At 49.6% G+C, this 21,391-nt stretch overlaps 2 protein-coding genes across 9 annotated transcripts; one reads left to right on the top strand and one right to left on the bottom strand.

The window, feature by feature from the left end:
* Window positions 1-59: 59 nt before the first annotated feature.
* On the top strand, window positions 60-5,905 carry wee2 (WEE2 oocyte meiosis inhibiting kinase). Of its 6 annotated transcripts, XR_002839970.2 has the most exons (13): window positions 60-254; window positions 709-962; window positions 1,055-1,260; window positions 1,407-1,458; window positions 1,828-1,997; window positions 2,959-3,080; window positions 3,166-3,312; window positions 3,399-3,497; window positions 3,948-4,033; window positions 4,132-4,305; window positions 4,457-4,605; window positions 5,086-5,410; window positions 5,820-5,905. XR_002839970.2 is itself a non-coding variant. In XM_023825949.2 (12 exons), coding segments are annotated over exons 1-12 (1,629 nt in total). In that variant the 5' UTR covers window positions 60-193; the 3' UTR covers window positions 5,255-5,481. The 6 variants fall into 6 exon arrangements, 4 of the variants coding, with proteins under 4 accessions (XP_023681717.1, XP_023681718.1, XP_023681716.1 ...); XR_002839971.2 differs by lacking the exon at window positions 5,820-5,905 and having other exon boundaries at window positions 4,155-4,305; window positions 5,086-5,212; XM_023825949.2 differs by lacking the exon at window positions 5,820-5,905 and having other exon boundaries at window positions 60-194; window positions 5,086-5,481.
* A 182-nt stretch (window positions 5,906-6,087) lies between these two features.
* Window positions 6,088-21,391, bottom strand: bcl2l13 (BCL2 like 13). Of its 3 annotated transcripts, none has more exons than XM_072716195.1 (7): window positions 21,204-21,391; window positions 20,295-20,513; window positions 17,398-17,499; window positions 17,158-17,275; window positions 16,867-16,939; window positions 16,646-16,774; window positions 6,088-10,440 (listed from the first exon to the last, which is right to left on the bottom strand). In XM_072716195.1, the coding sequence occupies exons 2-7, from the start codon at window positions 20,422-20,424 to the stop codon at window positions 8,251-8,253; spliced, it is 2,742 nt and encodes a 913-aa protein (XP_072572296.1). In that variant the 5' UTR covers window positions 20,425-20,513; window positions 21,204-21,391; the 3' UTR covers window positions 6,088-8,250. The 3 variants fall into 3 exon arrangements, with proteins under 3 accessions (XP_072572296.1, XP_023681688.2, XP_023681689.2); XM_023825920.2 differs by lacking the exon at window positions 21,204-21,391 and adding an exon at window positions 21,101-21,150; XM_023825921.2 differs by lacking the exon at window positions 21,204-21,391 and having other exon boundaries at window positions 20,295-20,563.

The following is a 21,391-nucleotide window of genomic DNA, read 5'->3' as shown; positions in this document are numbered from 1 at the left end:
TACGTATCATTTTTATTATTTTGTTGTTCCCGTATGTTACACATTAGCCAATAGCGCACCCGACGGGCCGGCCGGGCCGCTCAGGTGCAGCAGCTCGCTGGGCGGGACCATCTGTCTGACGTCCAGTTAATTAAAAGGATCCGGCTCCGTTCAGCCGAACTTCGCGGGAAATTTAAGCTTGTTGGAGTTCCGCAGTGAGTAGGTACTAACAAGAGTACAAATCGCCGTCCACATGCACGGATCCAAACGCGAAGGTAGATTCTTTTATTAAACGTGATCTGAAATGCTTAAGTAGTCCGAATACGGAGTTACTTCCATCGTCAAATGGAAAGAGGTGTTTACTTTAAAATTACTTGATTAGGAACTGCACTTCTCAACTTTTGTTTTTTCCTGTTTTTCCCGTCTGTGTGTAATTGCAGTCGGCTGAGATAATGCCGAGTCTTAACTTTTATGCACTAAAACGAACGTCCCAAAATATCTCACGCATAGGCCTTCATAAAACGCTAATTAAGCCATATTTCTCAAAGGCAGTTAGGCCGATCAGACAGGCAGGGGCTTTACATTGCAAGCGGCTCCTCTTATAAAATGCAAATTCCTGCGTTCATTTTGTTGGACCTTAAAATAAACATTGCGGAATCAGCGTAGATGAATCGTCCTGTCCGGGAAGGTGCGTTGTTACAGTCGCTTGTGCCTCCCCCGTTGTGGCAGTGATGGAAGTGGCCAACGTGAGGGAGAGGACGGTGCAGCAGCTCGATTACTCCAGCTGCGAGGAAGACAGCAGCGACAACAGCTGGGACTGGGGGCTCCCGGGCGCGCGGAGCCCCGGCCCTGCCTGCAGGACCCCGCAGACCGCGCGCCACTGCGCACGTAGCGTGCCGGACTCCCCCGCCAATTCCAGCACCCCCCTGCACTACGCCACCTGGAGGAAACTCAGGCTGTGCGACTCGCCCAGCACACCCAAAGTCCGTGCAAATGCAAACTATTAAAAATGGTTTCGACCAGTATAGCTCCACCCTAAAGATAACGTGCGTGACGTGTTTAATGCCCTCTATAGAGCCTGCTGTCCAAGTCAGCCCTGCCAAGCTCCAACGGGAAACTGTGTCACAGGGTCCTGCGTTTCACTAGTGCCTCTGACCCCACCCGTCAAGGTCACATGCCGTCAGTCAACGTGAACCCCTTCACCCCCAACACGTTCCGCCGTAGTGGGGAGCACAAGCGGAAGAGCCGTAGCGATGAGGATGATGAAGTCAGCCAGCTGAGGTAGCCAGACCGCGTGCTGGGTGTTGTTTTGCCTTTGCATCATTCCTGCAGTTTCCCTGAGGTCCTTTAAGCTGCTATCGCTATAAAGTATCATTTTGCTGAATAATGGATCCTGGCCAATAAGCGCTATGCTCCATTTCCCCCAGAGAGAAGACGGATGGTAATTCATCAGAGGATGAGGCTTTTCTTCCCTCTAAGGTATAAAATCTCGCAGTATGTTATGGTTCAGTGGGAATTTGGTCAGATTCCATCCATTTCTTTCTTTAGGAGAAGGTGAAACACCCCTACTGACCCCTCCCTTAAGTTTAGTGAATGCTAGTCCCACAAATCTTTGCAAGGCTGGCAGCTGATCAATATTCTGTCCAAATCTTTAAAATGGAGGGGAGGGGAGGGGATGGGCCCCAAAGAAACCATTGAATTTGGGCAGACTGAAAAGCTGAGATTTCAGTGCTCTTGTCAAGCTTGAGTTTCCGTAAAACGAGCCAAGAGGCCTGCGTCCCTTAACCGCGTTCTTCTTGCTGACGGATTGACTGACTGACTGTGACTCCCTCCAAACCCCACCTGCAGAGACTGGCTGTGCAGGCCTCCATGTTGTCACGCTACGAGAGCGAGTTCCTCGAGCTGGGCCGCATTGGCACCGGGGAATTCGGCACAGTCTACAAGTGTGTGAAGAGGCTGGATGGTTGCCTGTATGCCATCAAGCGCTCCCGCCGGCCCCTGGCCGGATCAGCTGACGAGTGAGTCCTTGTTGTGGGTTGGGTAGTTAGCTTAGCTTTCGTCCTGCTAGATTAGCATTGGTCTCATTAGCTTAGCATTGGTCTCATTACTTCACAGAGCATAACTTCCTTGTGGTTCCATCTGTCCCTTGTAAACACAACAAAATAGTTTTCTGAGTGTGGGGTGTTTTTAAGCAGAGAATCCTAATTTTTACAGGGGAAAATTTACAAAGTGGGACATTGGCGCTTTTCCACTGACATACAGGAACCAACCCATACCTGAGCCGTACCGCTAAGAGGGACTAGTTACAGCGCGGTTCCAGCTCGCTTCGGTTTTCCACTGCAGATGGGTGAACTTGGTAAAGGCGTTGCCAGGCTTGGAGAGCAACAGCGATGTAAAACCAAGGAGAAGCTTATTCACTGTTCACACGGTGTACATTATGATTTACTGTGTGCAATTATTATTATTATTTTACTATGCTAATTCCCATTAGTACATCTGTGAGAATTGCCACATTATGCAAGTATCGAACACTAACGGAATTAGCATTCGCTGCATAAATTTGAATTACGAATCCATTCTGTTCAGCTGTTCTATAGTACTTTTTTAAGTAGGAGAATGGAAATTTTCAAGTTCCGAGTTTTCGGGAATGCATTGCGATGTGCCCTGCTACTAATAATGAATAATATGTTTTTTCCTTCAGATAATCCATTCAGAGAACACTGGTATCTCAGTGCATTTCGACCAATCAGTGCGGTTACAGCTCTGGTACGGATCAGTTCTTGGTGGCAGTGGAAAAGCCCCATTAGTGATGGATCTTATTGAAACAGTCATGCTGGGATGTGGTCTGCAGTCTGGCTGCTGATTTTATTAGCAGGAAGGTCTCTTGCTAAAATGTCCTTTGTCTTTGAGTGGTTGCTTGGCATCTCAGAACCTGGCATGCAAGAAGGTCTTTAGTCATGACTGTCCTCCTGCTCACAGGCAGCTGGCCCTGAAGGAGGTCTATGCACATGCAGTGTTGGGTCATCACCTCCACGTGGTGCGTTACTACTCGGCATGGGCGGAGGATGATCACATGATCATCCAGAATGAGTACTGTGATGGTAGGTCTGGACACCTGCTTGGGGACGTGGCAGTGACAGACATGGCATCCAGTGGCACCGCCTTCCCTTTGCCTCTGCTGTCCAGGAGGAAGTCTCAGTGATGCCATAACAGAGAAGAAACGACAGGGGTTGCTGTTCGTGGAGCTCGAGCTGAGAGATCTGCTACTACAGGTCTCCATGGGTCTCAAGTACATCCACAGCTCTGGTTTGGTCCACCTGGACATCAAACCCAGTGAGTCTCAAATGCATGTACACACACAGGGACACAAACCCAATGTAATGAAGCCCATTTTTTTAAAATCATGAATCCGTTTGTAGGCAATATCTTCATCTGCCGCCAATCCACTCTGAGCTCCGAGAGTGTGAGCGAGGAGGAAGATGAGGAAGGCTGCACGGAGAGAGTCATTTATAAAATCGGTACCTTCCTCCAGACTCGCTTGGATAGATTTTAAACACTTCCAGTTCTATGAAGCTCGTTCCATTGGTATGTGTACGGTAGAGTTTCGCTTATCCGACATTATCCGATGTCCCACCGCAAAAAAAAAAACCACATCAATCTGCAAAAAGAACTGCAAGTTGTGAGCGCAGTTTGTTTTTTATTGCTCCCGACTCCACCGCAGCTAATTAGTTACCCCGCCACTGTACAGTGGCACACCCGTCTACACTATGACTCATGTGTCTGTCATTCACCCCACCCTCGCTCACTCACTGTCACTGTTTGACATTTAATACGCTTTGTCTTAACACCTCCCATTATCCAACATTTTCGCTTATCCGACGTTCTGCCGGCCCGTTTCTGTCGGATAAGCGAGACTCTACTGTGATATGTGCTCTGACAATCGGGAAATGGTTCTGTGTGGTCGTCAGGTGACTTGGGTCACGTGACCTCAATCGGCAGCCCCCAGGTAGAGGAAGGGGACAGCCGCTTCCTGGCCAGCGAGGTTCTCCATGAGGTACGCCTTCCCGCCGTGGCTGGGCATCGTGTTGACCCTGTAATCTGTTTGGCTAGTTCCCAGACCCTCATGAATCCATAATTTCTGCCCTAATTAAGCAGGACTTCACTCACCTTCCCAGAGCGGACATTTTCGCCCTGGGTCTGACTGTACTCCTAGCAGCAGGTGCTCCTCCGCTTCCTCAGAACGGAGACGAGTGGCACAGGCTACGGCAGGCCCAGCTGCCCCCCCTCCCCCAGGAGCTCAGTGCTGGTTTCCACAGCCTCCTCCAGGTACCCTCACCTCCTCCTTCCCGCCCCCACACCCCAAAAATCACTAAACAGACATGGGATGCTTGGTTCTTGTTTTCTGAGGGCTTTAGTGGTAAATGCTAATGCTATGACCTGCAAATGCCGATAAGCACTGTCCGTCCGCATGTCCAAGATGATGCTCGACCCAGAGCCGACCCTGCGCCCGTCTGCGTCTGTGCTGTGCAGACACCCACTGTTGCGTAAGGAAGGAACCGCAACTGTCGCAGATCAGCTGCGCAAGGAGCTCAACGTGGAGAAGTTCCGGACGGCTATGTTGGAGAGGTGCAGTCTGTTAATAGCCTGCATGGGCGAGTGTTAAAAAATTCCTGACAAATTTACTTTTCAGGGTCTAATAAGCTTTGGTTAGGGCAAATATTATGAACTCGGGCAGTACTTTTGTGATTCTGATTTGCATCCTCGAAAGAAACCCTTTCTCCTCTTCTGGTTTTCATACTCTATAATGCAGAGTCAGTATGTATTTTTGGGTGACACCACATCTAATGTATGTTAGGGAACAAGCAGATGCACGACTTACCAGGAATGTGTTAAAGGTCTGTCCCAAGCAGGGCTGTATGGAGGGGTGGGGTCACAGGGGTTGAGAGCTGATAGGGAGGAGGCATCCTGGGGGCCAATCAGTCACCAATTCAATTTGGTTGCCCCCTCTGATTGGTTTATGGCCTCTCTAATGCCCCCCTCCGTAAGAGATACTACAATCGCCCCTGGTCTCGATAAATGTGATACATGTCTCCCTCCCACCTACAGAGAGCTCCAGGAGGCCAGGCTGGCTGCCCTGTCCCCCCAGCAGCAAGCACGGCCTTGCCTGAAGCCACAGGCCTCTGAGCTCGGGTCCCTGCCCAGAACGGGCCGCAGACTCGTTGGCCGCAGTGCCGCTAGATCCCTGAGCATTGCTTGCCCAGGATATAGTTCCTGAATGGGCTATGTGCTGGACTCAAATGACTCTCTTGCATACCAAGTTGTCTCTTCTCTGGAGTACTGCTGCCCCCTAGAGGCAAGGAGGCCTCCTGTCCTCAGTTCACGTGCAGGAGTGCATCCCAGCGTTAAGTGTCTTCACAGCCCAGATATGTAGGTCTGTTGAGCTGCTTTTTAAATGCCATAAATTATTTTTTTCAATGTAAATAAAAGTTTTAAATGCTTTGATCTGGGATGTACCTTATTTCTATTGTACAGCCAGTTATGTAGTAATCAGTAAATGTTGGGATAATGAGTCAATTATACTATATTAGAGAGGTTTTGGTAAAATGTTGAAAAGTGAAAGGTTTGTGGGGGAGGGGCTTCCAAAAGAATTCTGGAACACATTTGAGCACAATTGGCAGGAGTTCTGAAATGGAGAAGTGAGGTAAATATTTCAGGCTTGGGTAAATAAATTCAGAAATGTAAAAATTTGGGACTGAATGTGTTATTTAGTCAAGAGAAGGAAGAGGAGAGTCATTAAGGGATGAATTGAGGTTTGAATCTTTTTTTTTTTTTTTTTGTAGGACACCTGAGTTGACGGCATGTAAACATAGCCTGGTGCAGTGAAGATGCAGAGGGGTCTTTATGGTGGCTGCTGACATAATGGTGGCGGGGGGGGGGGGGTTAAAGAACATCTTGCTAAAAAAAGATTACAGCGCAAATGGATGAAAGCTGCTGTATGAATCTGTATGATGTCAGACTCACACACAAGGCATTTCGCAAGGTGCTGTTTCAACCAGATTCTGAGGAAAACTGTTCAGATAATTTCACAAAAGACCTCATGGAAGACAATTCTGTTTTACTTCTTTATTGTTTTTGGACTTAGCAGATACAATTGGGTACAAATCACAAGGTTGGGGCAGCCATAGTACTTTTTTCCAAACATTTTCCGCAACTGCACATTCATTCCTGCACAATTAAAATCTATTTACCTATACGTACCAACATCTTTCCTGGAAGAAAAACTACCAAAGTAACTGCTGCCTGATGTCCCCTGAACCTCTCACCTAGTACTCTCCAGCTTGTAATTAGAGGTTATCTATACATGCTAACAGTTAACCAGGTCCACTACCATGGATGTATGAATTACGCATCATTACCCCTTAATGAGGGGTGTTACAGTCCACAGATGAAGGAACTACTCCCTGACACCAATCTCACTCCTGCCATGTAACAGAACCTCAACCTTGTGGCAAAATGTTCTCCTGCATTCTTAGACCTTAATTTGCATAATCTCTACACTAGCATCATATCGGACTGGGGTCTAAAGCGCAAAGGACTCGATCTCCGTGTTCAGAACGTCGCTGTTTCAAATTGACGGGTTCCCCGCTGAGGTTCCCTGCACCTGTTTGATGGTTCCTGTGCTGCTGCGATAACAGGATCATCAGCAGGCTTAAAAATAGCACCTGCGTTTGTTCTGCTGCTCTGCTTCACTAGATCCACACGGTGGTTACTACGCATTATTGGGTTGCAGCAGATCGACGCGAATCAGGGTAGCCCCTCCCCCATTAAGATTCGGGGGGGCTCAACCACGAGGCTGCAAAAGTCAGCCATGAACCTGACACTGTCGAACAGCATGGGTTTCTGTTTTTCAGACAGATTTGCAAAGCTGGCTATAATGTGACATTTCTGTACAGTTCTAACAGTTCTCCAGTGCAAAAAACTCTCGAGTGTTATGCAAGGGTTGTACGCCATTCGTGCCTGTGGCCAGAAAGCTCGCTCCATGTACTCAGAGTTGGACCAAGGGTGGCCATATTGGAGCGGATTCCCCAGAAAGGCCAGCAATGGCCACCGGGCCACAACCAACAATCCTTGGAACAACAGAACTAGGGAACACTAGAGTTTAGGTGCTGCTGCACTCAGACGGCTCTGCCAGGCCCAATTGGTCCCCTGAGTGCTGTGAGCTGTACGTGTGAAATAAAAATGACACCAAGGACCCAGACCCGGTCAGCAGGCCTGACATCCCAGTGAAAAAGAAGAAAAACAGAACAAGTGTCCATTCATCAAGAACAACGACAATCCTTACTTCCTTCTGTGTATAGCAGTGAATGGTTAGCAGAACCAGTCTGGATGAACAGATACCAGGTTGAACAACGGCTGTTCCTCTTTCCCAGAAGAGCGGAGTGTGGAGGGGGGGTCTATTCTTTGATGTCATGGTTTTCAGTACAGTTGATGCTGTCAAACCAAAGTACTGAAGAGTGTGTGTGAGTGAGTGTGTGTGTGTGTGTGTGTGTGAGTGAGTGTGTGTGTGTGAGTGAGTGTGTGCATGAGTGAGTGTGTGTGAGAGTGACTGTGTGAGTGAGTGAGTGTGCGTGAGTGTGTGTGTGTGAGCGAGTGTGTGTGCGTGTGAGCGAGTGTGAGTGAGTGTGAGTGAGTGTGTGTGTGTGAGCGAGTGTGTGTGCGTGTGAGCGAGTGTGAGTGAGTGAGTGTGTGTGAGAGTGAGTGTGTGCGTGTGAGCGAGTGAGTGTGTGCGTGTGAGCGAGTGAGTGTGTGAGTGAGTGTGTGAGTGAGTGTGTGAGAGTGAGTGTGTGTGTGTGTGTGTTACTCTGAGCTGTATGGCATTTGTATTTTTAACATGTTCCAGTCAACTACACATGATCTAAACCAGGTTACCCCCCTATGTTGGTAAATATTTGTCTGAGATTTACCAGGGTGGCTCTATGCAACATGAACATCGCACACGGTGAGCGGTTCTCCACAGTGCAGGAGCAAACTGGGACCTTACGGGAAAAATTCGGGAGCTGCTGAGAATGGAGCTGGGGCAGCAGATGAGAACAGAGAGCAAAAAGCCCAAAACGCCACCGCAGCAGACAGGGCAGAACACGTGACAGATGTATGGGGGGAAAAAACAAAGACGAAAGTGTGCGTGTGCGAGTGCGAGTGTGCCAGCAGCCCAGGGCCCCCAGTGTCCGCAGTATCCTGGATAACCAGAGCAACAGCGGAGAAGGATCTCTGCTACTTCCTCCTGTAGAGAAAGGCTCCATATGCCAGTACAGCAGCAATGGCCACCAGGGCGGCGCCACCGTACAGCAACACCGACAGCTCAGAAGGAGAGGACGACTCTGGGGGCTGGGGCTCTAGCTTTAGTGGGGCCTCCCCAGGGGGGACTTTGCAGGATTCCTGCGCAGACGTTTTGGGGGGGGTCGTGGCTGCAGGCTGCGGCTGCAGTGGGGCCTCCCCAGGGGGGACTTTGCAGGATTCCTGTGCAGCCTGCGCAGACGCTTTGCGGGGGGTCGTGGCTGCAGGCTTCGGCTGCAGTGAAGCCTCCCCAGGGGGGGCTTTGCAGGATTCCTGCGCAGACGCTTTGGGGGGGGTCGTGGCTGCAGATTGTGTCTGCAGTGGGGATTCCCCAGGGGGGGCTTTCCAGGATTCCTGCACAGACGCTTTGGGGGGGGTCGTGGCTGCAGGCTTCGGCTGCAGTGGGGCCTCCCCAGGGGGGGCTTTGATGGATTCTTGCGCAGACGCTTTGGGGGGGGTCGTGGCTGCAGACTGTGGGTGCAGTGGGGCCTCCCCAGGGGGGGCTTTGATGGATTCTTGCGCAGACGCTTTAGGGGGGGTCGTGGCTGCAGGCTTCAGCTGCAGTGGGGATTCCCCAGGGGGGGCTTTGATGGATTCTTGCGCAGACGTTTTGGGGGGGGTCGTGGCTGCAGACTGTGGCTGCAGTGGGGATTCCCCAGGGGGGGCTTTGATGGATTCTTGCGCAGACGCTTTAGGGGGGGTCGTGGCTGCAGGCTTCAGCTGCAGTGGGGATTCCCCAGGGGGGGCTTTGCAGGATTCCTGCGCAGACGCTTTGGGGGGGGTCGTGGCTGCAGGCTTCGGCTGCAGTGGGGATTCCCCAGGGGGGGCTTTGATGGATTCTTGCGCAGACGTTTTAGGGGGGGTCGTGGCTGCAGGCTTCAGCTGCAGTGGGGATTCCCCAGGGGGGGCTTTGCAGGATTCCTGCGCAGACGCTTTGGGGGGGGTCGTGGCTGCAGGCTTCGGCTGCAGTGGGGATTCCCCAGGGGGGGCTTTGCAGGATTCCTGCGCAGACGCTTTGGGGGGGGTCGTGGCTGCAGGCTTCGGCTGCAGTGGGGATTCCCCAGGGGGGGCTTTGATGGATTCTTGCGCAGACGCTTTGGGGGGGGTAGTGGCTGCAGACTGTGGCTGCAGTGGGGATTCCCCAGGGGGGGCTTTGATGGATTCTTGCGCAGACGCTTTAGGGGGGGTCGTGGCTGCAGGCTTCGGCTGCAGTGGGGATTCCCCAGGGGGGGCTTTGCAGGATTCCTGCGCAGACGCTTTGGGGGGTGCTGTAGCTGTAGGCTGCAGCTGGACCTCTGCTGACAGGATTGGGTGCTGTAAGCTTTCCCCCGGCAGCTCAGATTCTGGTTCCGGCACCAGGTCTGCCTCCATAAGAAGAGGGGGAAGATCCTGAGCTGGGGGTGGGGGCTCAGTGGGGACAGCTGTCACAGGAGCGTCGGGCGTGGACGACTCCATGTGGGACACAAGAATGGCATCTGCTGGGATGGGGTTGGTCTGCTCAGACGCCAAAGGCTCCTGGGTCTCAGTAGCCTCAAGGGGCAAAGGCGGGGGATTAACTGTGGGGGTGTGGCCAACTGAGGGGGCGGGGTCAAACGAGGGGGTGTGGCCAACTGAGGGGGTGGGGTCAAATGAGGGGGCGGGGCTGCTAAGCTCCACCTTCAGCTCCATCAGTTCACTCTCACCGCCCAGCACACTCAGTAGACTCTCCTGGAGTTCTGGGAGCACGGTTTCAGCCCCTGCTCCTTCCTCCACCTCTTCCTCTTCAGCCTCCTCTTCCTCTCCCTCAGCCCCAGACTCCAGCAGCTCCGCCTCCTCCCTCTCCACGTGGACGATGTCAGAGTTAGAGGAATTGTTCTCGCTGTGCTCCTCAGCCAGCACCGCACCTTCATTGCCATCCAGACTCTTGATGTCCTCGGGGTCCATGAAGTCCACCTGGGACCAGGACTCAGTGACTACCAGAGAAATGGGGGGGCTGCCTGTCTGCCAGGAGCAGGGCTCTCCTCGCTCAGTGCCTGAGGGTGACGCGGGGGGGCTGGGTCGGTCGGGCTGCTGCTCCATGGACAGGATGCAAATATCGTCACAGTCTTCAGCGATGGCGTCACATGGGTCCCCCTTGATCACAGAGCCCTGAAAGCATCACAGAGAGAAATGATGTCACCACCCAGGAATCAGATGAGGCTGAAGAAAGGCGGCGTTGAAAGGACTTCCCACAAACCGGCCGTAAAGGCTGCTGACGTTCACTCGCCTTCCCATTCACTTAAGCTGTCCAAATGTCCACTAGACATGACGTCCATTCAGAAAAGCAGGAACATAGACAGCTAGAATGATCTGGCTTTGTCCAAAATTTGAGGGTCTAAGATTTCAAATAGTATTCAATCGAAGGGCTCATTTTTGTGAGATCTGATCCCTACGAGGGAACTCATTGTTCACACATTATAAACAATCATCAAAATCCTCAACAGAAAGATTAGGGCTCAAAGTGAGCGTCACAGTACAAATGATGACAACAGACAGGCCTCTTAAAAAGACGTATCAAATCATATCTCTGAAATTATTCGCCAGGGGAGGGACCAGTATAGACCAGTATAGAAGAGAGAATCAACAGCTTGTTGCAATGGTGGTAGCACATTGACGCCTGCAGATTGTGGTTCATACAACTTGCTTGATGTTTCACTTGCAAGCAAAGGGTCCCGATCCACCAAGAGCAACAATGCAACATAATCCTTAACTGCCACACACACTTTAAAGGGCACGACCGGGAGAGATCTGAGTCTCAGGCACCGTATAGGAACCTCTGTCCACACACTTTAAAGGGCACGACCGGGAGAGATCTGCTCTGCGTCTCAGGCACCGTACAGGAACCTCTGTCCACACACTTTAAAGATCACGACCGGGAGAGATCTGCTCTGTGTCTCAGGCACCGTACAGGAACCGCTGTCCACAAAGGTCCCACATGCTATACCGCCCCCTTCAGCTTCCTAGATGTCGATAGCAGGAACATGTAGAGGGAAAAATCCCTCAGGAGGTGCCTCAGGCTGGGGGAAAAGCAGCCAGTGAGCCAATTATGGGGGGGCAAGTTTGTATCACATAACCAGAGCAATAGAATACAATAGAACAGAATAGAATAGAATTTCTGTTCATAATCAGAACATGTTTTTAATGCAGGTATTTGCAACAATTAATAGCTCATATCTAGTTTCATTTAATTGACTAGTTGCTGATATTCAAGGGCAAAAGCAAAATTATTTTACAAAAACGTCCAGTAAGCATGTTACCCGTTCAGACAAGCAGGAAAATGCAGATGCTAGAATGATCTTGCTTTGTCCAAGATTTCAAAGTAATAATCGATGGAAGGCCTTGTGTTTCGGAGATCTGATACCTGTCAGGGTCCATATTGGTCACACATTATAAATGATCACCATAAACGTCCAGAGAAAGGCTAGGACCCAATTCAAAAGATGAAGTTTTAGCATGAATATTTAGCAGACTTATTTCCATTTATTTATAGTAATATTAACACCCCCCCATAAAACAGTGTGAGCGATAAAGTCAAAATCACAATCTAACCAGCTCAGTTTGAAGAAAATCCAGCCATACTACAGAGAAGCTGCTTTAAAGTGACCATCAGAGATGCCACAGACTGCCACCATCGCTGCATGTGCGGAGGACAAACACTAGAGGTCACTGTTCTCATTGCAGACATTGAATGGGCTCATCGGAGCCCATTCTGCCAGTTCGGATCCCTCTGGCATGTGAGCTCCTAGCAGCCCCTCCCAGCACTGACATGCATCTCAGTTCCACAGCAGAGACAGGCTTCCTCAAACCGAGACGAGAAACCAGGGATTAAACCCCTGTGGCCACCTGGCACCACAGCATTAAGCCCATTTGCAGAGGGAGCGATATATTCATTTCCCATGATTCCCTGGGGCAGCTTTCTGTCTGAGTGCATGAAGAGGTCTTTTCCTACCAAAGCCCAGCACACACACACACACACACACACACACATAAAGATCAAACAGTACTGATGACATGCAACACACACACACACCGGCACACACATTCTTCCCTCAAACCAACGCCATAAAATAAGATTAAATAATTTCATACACAAACTGCTTGAAATTTCATATATGTGTCACCAGACAAAGTGTAAGCCAATAAGAAGCTGGCTCCACCAGCAGGGTAAGCCAATACCTGCTCCACGCTCCCTCTGTGCCCCGCAATCCCGCACCCCCTGTGATCAGAGAGACGTTACCGTCTGACATACCTCACAGAATCAGCACGCACCGCCCGCCAGCTGGGGTGCAGACTACCCGCAACAGGCCAGAGCACACAGGGAACCCCGAACGCTCCCTCGGTGTCTCACAGGCCCAGCATGCCGTGGGCCACCCCCTCACTCCCAGGTCTGAACGTCAGGTGCTCCTCTGTCCGCCTCCTCTCAGAGGAATTGGGCGTGGCATTCCCCCCCCAGGGCTTCAGAACATTTACCAGCACACCATGGAGAGGTTCCTCGCACAGGAACGGAGACTCATCAGATTAATATTTTACGGTTATATCCTCCTAAGACCCAAGGAAAAAAGTGTCCTTCAATTTTAGGTTATTTGTCTTTGGGGGAAATAAGACATCTTACAATTTAGATTTTTTTTAAATTTATTTTTAATTTCACAGCTTGTCCTCTTTAGTACACAACAGGAATAAATACGTTTCCTTACATGAGGAATAGATGCAAAAACAAAATGTCCACTGCAATGGACATAAATGAATGGGTGGGGTCTCAGGAGGATAGAAGCTAAAATGTGTGCTGTCTGTGACACACCCTAATATTAACAAAAGACAAGTGCAGTGAAACGTGTCTTCTTTGGGTGGAACTTCTGCAGCACTTTCTGATTTTATTTAGTCACTCACTCACTCTATACCAGAGTTTCCCAACCCAATCCTTGGAGACCCCCAGACTGTCCACCTAAACAGTCAATACAAACCAAACACGAAAAGCTAAAACTCTCCTACCTACCTGTCCTTGTGTTAATGGCAAGTAAGGCCCTCAGAGTCCACCGCAGGCACCCGTGCCTCAAGAAAAGGCTTCCAGAGAAAAGATACAGTGCCTGTTTCACACAGGCTGCCTCAAATAGTCCTGACAGCAGGACAGCCGAAACAGCAGCAATATCCCCGCTGCCGATGGGATGAAATTCCCCTCCCTGGCTGCCAGGCAGCAGTTACGCGGCACGTTACTCCCTGCCGGCACACGTTCGTCCCTGTGTAGCAGATTCCTCCAGGCCCAGCCTTCCTGCTGTGTACCCAGAGCTCCCCCTGCTGGCTGGTATAGAGGATATGCATCCAAGGTCCCCTAGTGAAAGACCAACGTGCTGCAGGGCCGTCTGGATTCTGCCTAATGTCACTTACATAACAGAGATTCGGCCAGGAACAGGCCAGAGGTTCTGCAGACACATCAGGCCGTATGCTTCTGAATGCTTTTGGACACGTTCCGGACCCTCCGGAACACGCAGTCACAAGCAGCCCCAACACTGTGACTGCAAGACGACACACACGAACGTGATGCTATCTAAAGCACTGAAATGCTAACTCGCTTTAAGACCTACAGTCAATAGTCGACAGTGACTCTTTTGCTTTTTATATGAGAGAAAATCAAAGACTTTTAGCCAGGCAGCATGCAAGAGACACACAGACAGATTTGTATTCATATCTTTGTGGGGACCCTCCATTCATTTCTATAGGAAAAACCCTAATCATAGCAATGACCCCCCCTACCCAGCCCTAACCTTAACCAAAAGTAACCAAACAAGATACAAGACTTTTGGCATTTTTTGTTTTTTGATTGCAGTCACAGCTTTTCATAAAATTAAGTTTCACCTCATGGGGACCAAAAAAATGGTCCCCACAATGTCAAAATAGCAGGTTTTTTTTTACCACATTGTGGGGGCATTTGGTCCCCATAGTGTCACATATACATAGCTTAGACACACACTCACTGACACCCCCAAGGACAGCCCTCTGGCCTGCACAGTTCCGTTTCTTCCAGACTCTGGTATTATTGTGACATTCCCTCATCAGCCTCATTAAGGTGCCCTGTCACACAGTTCAGCCGACACCGATACCAGGAAATCACATGACCAGTCCTGGGGTCCTAGCGACATGCCAACTCACCAAGGTTCACCTCGACGGCCGTCTCTGCTTGTGCCTGCTCGACCCCCCGTGTTGGGGGGTTTTTAGACAGCCGCGACGCACCCTCCCAAGTCTGACTGCACTTTCACACTCCCCGGGGCGATATTAAAGGACGGACGGGCTCCACCGGATCGACTCGGTAGAGCCGCCCGGTTTCAACAACTTTTTACTTTTGCATCAGTTAACCAACAAAACAGGCATCGGGATAAACATCGATAATCAGGCCAGCTTAGCGAGCTGGACAGCGACACAGCGAGGACCACAAGAAGAGCAAACTATATATTCAACTACGATGGCATTCATTTGTTCTCAGCCAAGTTAAAAAAAAATTACTTTAAATAATAGTTATGTTCAGGATTAGGGAGGGTAAGTGTTATAGGTGCCCTAACTACTGTCTTTAGATTCGATGGATTAGCTGTAGGACCCACATTTTCCCTTGACCTTGCCCAGATTTTCCCACCTTAACACGTCACACGGAATCCATCAGCACGTGCCCTTGCATCAATACCCCAGTTTGGGCTGCATCATTAATTTAGAATCAATTTTGCCAACACCCACTCCCTGGACAGCACCTATGTAGGGCCTGCCATTCCGGGGGGGGGGGGTTAAATCGCATCCGTTCCGCTAAGGACCCACGTGCCAAGCTCTGAAAGAGGCAGATATCCAGAGGACAAATTTAAAAGCTGTCCTACCTGAGCGCCGATAAGCCAGCAACCGCAGCTGTCAGAGGTGGAGTCAAGGAGATACCCCCCCCCCAGGGACGCCAAAGACTTGGGGAGGCCCGACAGGGAGTTGCCCAGGCAGGAGATCAGGCCGAGTCCGGAGTCCGCCACAGCAGTGACAGCCAGCCCTGCCTCCCTTTCCCAGCCTCACTCCCTCACTCTCTCCCTCACTCTCTCCCTGCCCCCACCCTCCCCCACCCTCAGACACAGGAATGCCGGTCTGTTGCCGGATGGGTGGTGTCTAAAGTAGAGAGAATAATGCAGAAAGACAATGTCACACCAGCCCTCGGCTGAAAACCACCTAATTAAATTCATCTACGCGAGTGACCCCTCGCACCACAGACCTGGGGGGGGCAGACACCACCCACACCAAGGGGGCACTAATCACGCGACGCTAGATGTTAATACTGCTTGATTACACACCCAGTCAACATTACTATAAACAGAGGTGGAAAATAAAGTAAAATTTTGTAAGATTTTGTTTCAACCAACCACTTGAGTATTAAGAGTCACAGTCACTGAGTACTCAACTAATTGGTTGAAACAAAATCGTGGTCTGGATTACTACTTTTTGGAATGTTCCACTTCTGGCTATAACAGGCCTGCATGGCTGCCCAGAGCTGGGGAGACACATTCCTGACAAGGAAACATGGCGCGTGTGTGTGTGTGTGTGTGTGTGTGTGTGTGTGTCCACACTGCATATGACCGCACAGGAGGGGAGGGATAGAGCTTAAGTACCAATGTCTGCAGCCAGAGGTCAGTGACAGATACTTTTTGTAATCAGTATTGAGGATCAGAAGAGGAGATCCCCCATCAGACTGGGACCCATCCCACAGGCACCCAATCAGGGTCAGGTACAGTCAGGGGGTCCAATCAGGATGAAATATAAGATGTCCAATACAAAGCAAGGTTCAGTCAGCTTGCCCTGGCAGCCAGGGGCAGATGTGACAGCAGCTGGGACATCAGCCATCAAAGGGATTAGAGTCACAGGCGGCTTATTTACAGACCGCCGAGGACGTCCAGTAAGCCACTGTCTGTGTGCGTCAGCCCGCCTATGCAAGTCACAGGTCCAAGAGCCACAGAATCCCGCGCCTGTGGTCTCTGTGCCTGTGGTCTCTGCCCGCGCCGTCATAATAAAGGTCCCACTGGAATCTCACTGCAAATGTCAGCGAAACATCAGAATACTATGCACCGTTATCAAAATAATGCTTTGAAAACCAACATACTCATAATGGATAACTGGCGCACCCTTGTGGATAAACAGTGTAATACGCTCTAGTACTTACAGTCTTATAAGGCATGAATTGAAAAAAGTGCAATAGTGCAATATAAACTAACAAAACTGTATTAAGCGGCATCGTCAAGGCAGCTTATTTACGGCAACACGGCCCCACATGGCCCCCTGCCCACCTGCCCCCTCGAACCCTTACCCAGCCACCCTGCCGAATGATGTAATCAGCCTCAGCCTCTTCTAAGTAGTGCACTCCCAAAGGGACCAGTGTTTCCAAGGGCTGGTTCTCCTCATGGAGGGCGTGCAGCAAAACCAAGGGCACTAGGACCTGTGTGGGGGGGTTGATGTCACTAAGGGCTCCATGGCAATGCCAGGGAAGGCCAATATGGCCACTCTTCATGGAGGGTCGAGAATGCTGACCTTGGTCCAGCCCCCTTCTGCGTGAGTGGACACATCCTGTACAGCAGCTTTGTAGAGCTCATAATCCAGGGGTCTGCAACACACACAGCTACGTCTTCACTGTGTTCACTCTGCAGAGGCTCTTACACAATTAACAAAGGGACAAGAAGGTCGTGTCTTTAGCATTCGTACTAGCGTTAGCATTCGTACTAATGTTAGCATTCGTACTAGCGTTAGCATTCGTACTAGCGTTAGCATTCGTACTAGCGTTAGCATTCTGGCTAGTTGACAGGGAGGGAATGAGGTACTCACGCACTGAGGAGGGTTTGCAGGGCACGACCCAGATGCTCCTGCAGCTCATGGGCCACGTGCAAGCCCAGCGAGGCGAGGCTCTTCCCCACAGAGCACCGGGGATCTGTTGAGCTGAACCCTAGAGATAGTGGGGGGCAGTCAGATTGTACGCTTGAGAAAACTGAACACACGTCTGCAGGAGGACTGGAGCGTCAGGCGGAAGTTAGACTGATTTCCAATGAGCTGCAGCAGCACACTCACACGTGGAGACACTGCCCTCCATCCGCTGCAGCTCCTCTCGCACCTCCTCCGTGATCCGGCAGCGCTCATCCTCCCTGTCCTCCGGGACGGACCGGGCCTCTGCTGCAGGGGGCACATCCGGGCAAGACGGTGTCACCCGCAGAGTACAGAAGACAGCAGCTTCAGCAAGAGGCATGGGGGGGTTAGCAAGCCCTCAAAGGGTTAATTACAGGGGGAACACTTTGCTTGACGGGGCACAAATAATACAGTACTATGCTATTTCTTATGTATTAATCAACCACAAACTAAGCCTTAATTACAGTACATACTGGTCTAATGTTAATTCATAATTAATGAATTGTGACAGATTTTATCTCAGTTACATTTGTTAAAATATCAGTTATTTCTGTAAGCCTCTGCGAACTACTGAAGGAACAAATAATGAATACGAATAGAATACCGATCTCCTATTTATTCATCATTAATGAATTGCGATGCATCTTTCATCCCAAGCAGTTACTATTTCACTACATCTGTTGATTCTCTAAACCTTTGTGAACTACTGAAGGAACTACTGAAGCAACAAGTAATGAATAACACAGGCGAAATACTGACCTCATGTTCGTTCATCATTAATGAATCGTGATGCATCTTTTATCTCAAATGGCGACTATATATGTTCATGAATTATTACTTGTACTTGTATTACTTGTAAGTATTTGTACCCCAGCAATAAAGTGTTGCCATTAAGGTAACCGTTCAAAGAGACAGTGACTGTCACAGCCACAGTCGAGCGCCATGCTGCCTTTGCAGGCTGATTGCTGGCTCTGTGCCAGCAGGCCTGTTCGCATGAGATCACGCCTGCAGTGATTCTCCCTGACAGACTGTCGGAACGCAGAGTGACTGGGTGGAAAATGGGGCTCAAAGACTCCCGTCCCTCGCCCACTCGCCGTCATCAGGCGGGATGATGCTGGCAGGCCTCTGAACCTCCAGCAGGCCTTATGACACCCCCCCACATCATCACCTACTGTGGAGGACAGAAACACCTCAACCATAGGTCGCTCAGCACCGGCCCTCAACAATCTTACGACGACAGCACTCGCAGATATTCCCTAACCTGATCTCTGGGTCAGAGTTACTTTCTCGACAACTCTGAGGAACAGAACCATGGAATGCTGGAGAGAATCAGTGTTCTGGTAGCATGGCCACCTTTCATAACTTAAGCACTCCTCCGGCTGCCACAAATTAAGCCACGATAACATTTAAAAGAAAATGAGAGAGGTTAAATTTCACGCATGAACTGTTTATGGTGGTGTCTGCAGTGATTATCTTCACCTTGGGAGATGTGTGCACGTGCAAGCCTACACGCGCTTTTACAATCCTGTGTGCAAATTAAAAACCAGAAAAACAAACCTTGGCAGGAGACCCATGAGAATGCAAGTTCACTTTTCAAGAGTATGAAGACTGTTTTTGATTTTTGTTTGAGTTTCTAAGGAAATCACAGCCTGCAAGATGTAATAATTGACTGATACCAACGTTTTTAGCATCACTCTTACAAATTGATGCACTTTGTAAATTAAACTGGTCCCCAGTGACCACTGTCTGTGGAGAAACATTACATGACATGTTTCACAATCAGCCAGATAGCTAACATCTATTTTCCCCAGGCACTCACATTACCGTGCATGTTCTCTCTCCCAGCCTCTCACCTTAAATCACTACAGGTGTTTCAAACAGGAACAAGTTCAAACTGTCATGGTACAGCATGCAGGCGGAAACAAGGTACAATGTGAAATAACAACACACTGGGAAATACAACACTAGGACAATTAATATGGAATAAAAGTACAAGCATAACCAGAAGAGAAAAGGACACAAGCAGGGCAAACCTTCAACAGGAAAACAAAGATACATAACAACAGATACTGGTGAAACAGAACCAATAAATAAAAACAAACTGGTGAGGCTGGTCAGCCTCGAACCCACAACCAGAGGGCTTCAGCTTCGGAGTCACACACTCAACCCATAGAGCTATGCAGGCCCAGGGAGCAGGGAAAACACACCAGGGCAGAAGGACTATGAGACAGAGAGGGGAAAAGCAGGATGACCAGCGACACCTACTGGCCAAAAAGGGAAGAGAGCTAAAGGGCAGGGTCGGACAGGCACTGACAAAAACAACTTACAGGAACAGACATCAGTGGGGAGTGGGCCATAATGTGCAAACTATGATAAATATCCGAAGACACTGGGCTATGACTAGCGTACATAGGGATTTTCCACTGTGACATGGAAAGCACAGACAGACGCATCACATGGTCCTTCCCAGGGTCTGACATTCACGTCCAAACCTCACATTCCCATAGACACTCATTTTCAGACAGGATCTTTTCACCAGTTTCCTTAATAAAATCATCCCATCATTTCAGGCTAGACGCTGCAGAGGCGACTGCCTGTCACATGATATGCATCCCCGCCAATCCAAGGTCTTCCTTCACATGGACAGGTCACACTGTGCCACGCCACACAGCTAGCAGTGCCTAGAATACCTGGAGGTATTACCAGGAACAGACAGGAAACAGTTCGACTCCAATCATAATCAAAAGGTTTTTGATCAAACCTTGTCAAAAATACCTATTTGTCAGAGGCTGAACCCCATGGGCGTAAATTACGGGGGGGGGGGGGGGGGGATGAGGGGGCTGTAGCCCCCCCAATAAATCAAAACCAGCTAATACAACCCCCCCAATAATCATGTTTCCCCCATAATGGGTGGAGACCTCAACCCCCCCAATGTTCCAGCCAAAGTTACGCCCTTGCTGAACCCCACAGCCCCACCCTACAAGACCCTGTCCATCATACTCAGGACTCCCAGCACATGACTGCGGACCCCTCCAACCCACACCGTCTTAGTACCCCCTCACCTGGGAGTTCAGAGGCGCATGCCCCCCCTGGCATGCTGGGCGAGGGCAGACCCAGGTAGCTGAGCACGATGTACTTGGTCTCCAGATGAAAGACCTCGGGCGTGGAGGTGAGGGAGCCAAGGGAAGCCATTTGGGAGCAGTTTGTCTTTCAGGCTTTAAAAGAACCGAAATCAGGAGGAAAGCAGGTGGTGCGTCTCAGGGCTGCGCCAGAGCGTGTCCCTGAAGAACAGGTCATAAAAGGCAAAAAGCAAAATGACCAAAGCAAATGCTGATAGAGAGCGATCGATGGAAATGCCAGGTAGCGCACCGAGGGCGACCGAGGGAAATGCAGCAGTCAGACAAACGGAAAAAACGTGTATCCGCAAAATATATGTTCGGTTCTATTTAATCGCAAAGTTGTGTTGCATTACAATAATACGCGTATAAGAGGTGATATTGCGAGAATGTCACCCAAAAACCGTATTCAGCACTTACTTTTACTATTCAGTAATCTGTTTTCTCAACACAATTTATATTAAAACAAATGAGTGACAAAAACATCATATATTGATGAAAGACCACACAATCTCTCCCCAGCATTTGAAAGCTGTTACACCCCTGCAGAGTTCAGCAAGAGAGAATACCTAGTAAAACCCGCTGCTTATTTTTACGGGCAATGTCCTCAAACACGTAAACATCTTTACGTATAACAGATCATCCAGGATAGATTATATAAAAAGTGTAGCCTAATGATAAATTTCACATTGCTTCTAGATTCAGATATTTCCCATATAATGAAGATAATAAGGTGGCGTTTGGTCGCATACCAGTCAAACGTCCTGCAGCTGAGACGTCATAGTCTCCCATACAAACTTTTATGCTGACTGGCTGCAATCCCCGAGTCCCCATACGCCCCGTAAACATACTTACCTTCAATCTTCGTTTCTCACGATCACTTATAATAGGTTAATAAATACACCTACTAAATTCACTCGTTAGTCCACTTCAATTAAACTAGCGTTAAACAAATGGGAAATACTTTGCGTCCGCTTCAACTATATACTGGAATTAATTTTTCGTATTTCACCCAGTAATCAGCTACATTCAGTCTAAAGGAA

Source organism: Paramormyrops kingsleyae, chromosome 1 (assembly GCF_048594095.1).
Source record: "Paramormyrops kingsleyae isolate MSU_618 chromosome 1, PKINGS_0.4, whole genome shotgun sequence".
Classification (NCBI taxonomy): Eukaryota; Metazoa; Chordata; class Actinopteri; order Osteoglossiformes; family Mormyridae; genus Paramormyrops; species Paramormyrops kingsleyae.
Note: the sequence above shows the minus strand (reverse complement) of the source record. Positions and strands in the feature narration are given on the sequence as shown.

Coding starts and splice junctions, on each gene's coding strand:
- bcl2l13 (XM_072716195.1), bottom strand. CDS start 20,424: ATGGCTTCCCTTGGCTCCCTCACCTCCACGCCCGAGGTCTTTCATCTG. Junction 17,500..20,294: donor ATGCGCCTCTGAACTCCCAG/GTGAGGGGGTAC, acceptor TGCCCCCTGCAG/CAGAGGCCCGGTCCGTCCCG. Junction 16,940..17,157: donor CTGCAAACCCTCCTCAGTGC/GTGAGTACCTCA, acceptor TGTGTGTTGCAG/ACCCCTGGATTATGAGCTCT.
- wee2 (XM_023825947.2), top strand. CDS start 233: ATGCACGGATCCAAACGCGAAG. Junction 1,459..1,827: donor AGGCTTTTCTTCCCTCTAAG/GTATAAAATCTC, acceptor CCCCACCTGCAG/AGACTGGCTGTGCAGGCCTC. Junction 3,081..3,165: donor CCAGAATGAGTACTGTGATG/GTAGGTCTGGAC, acceptor TCTGCTGTCCAG/GAGGAAGTCTCAGTGATGCC.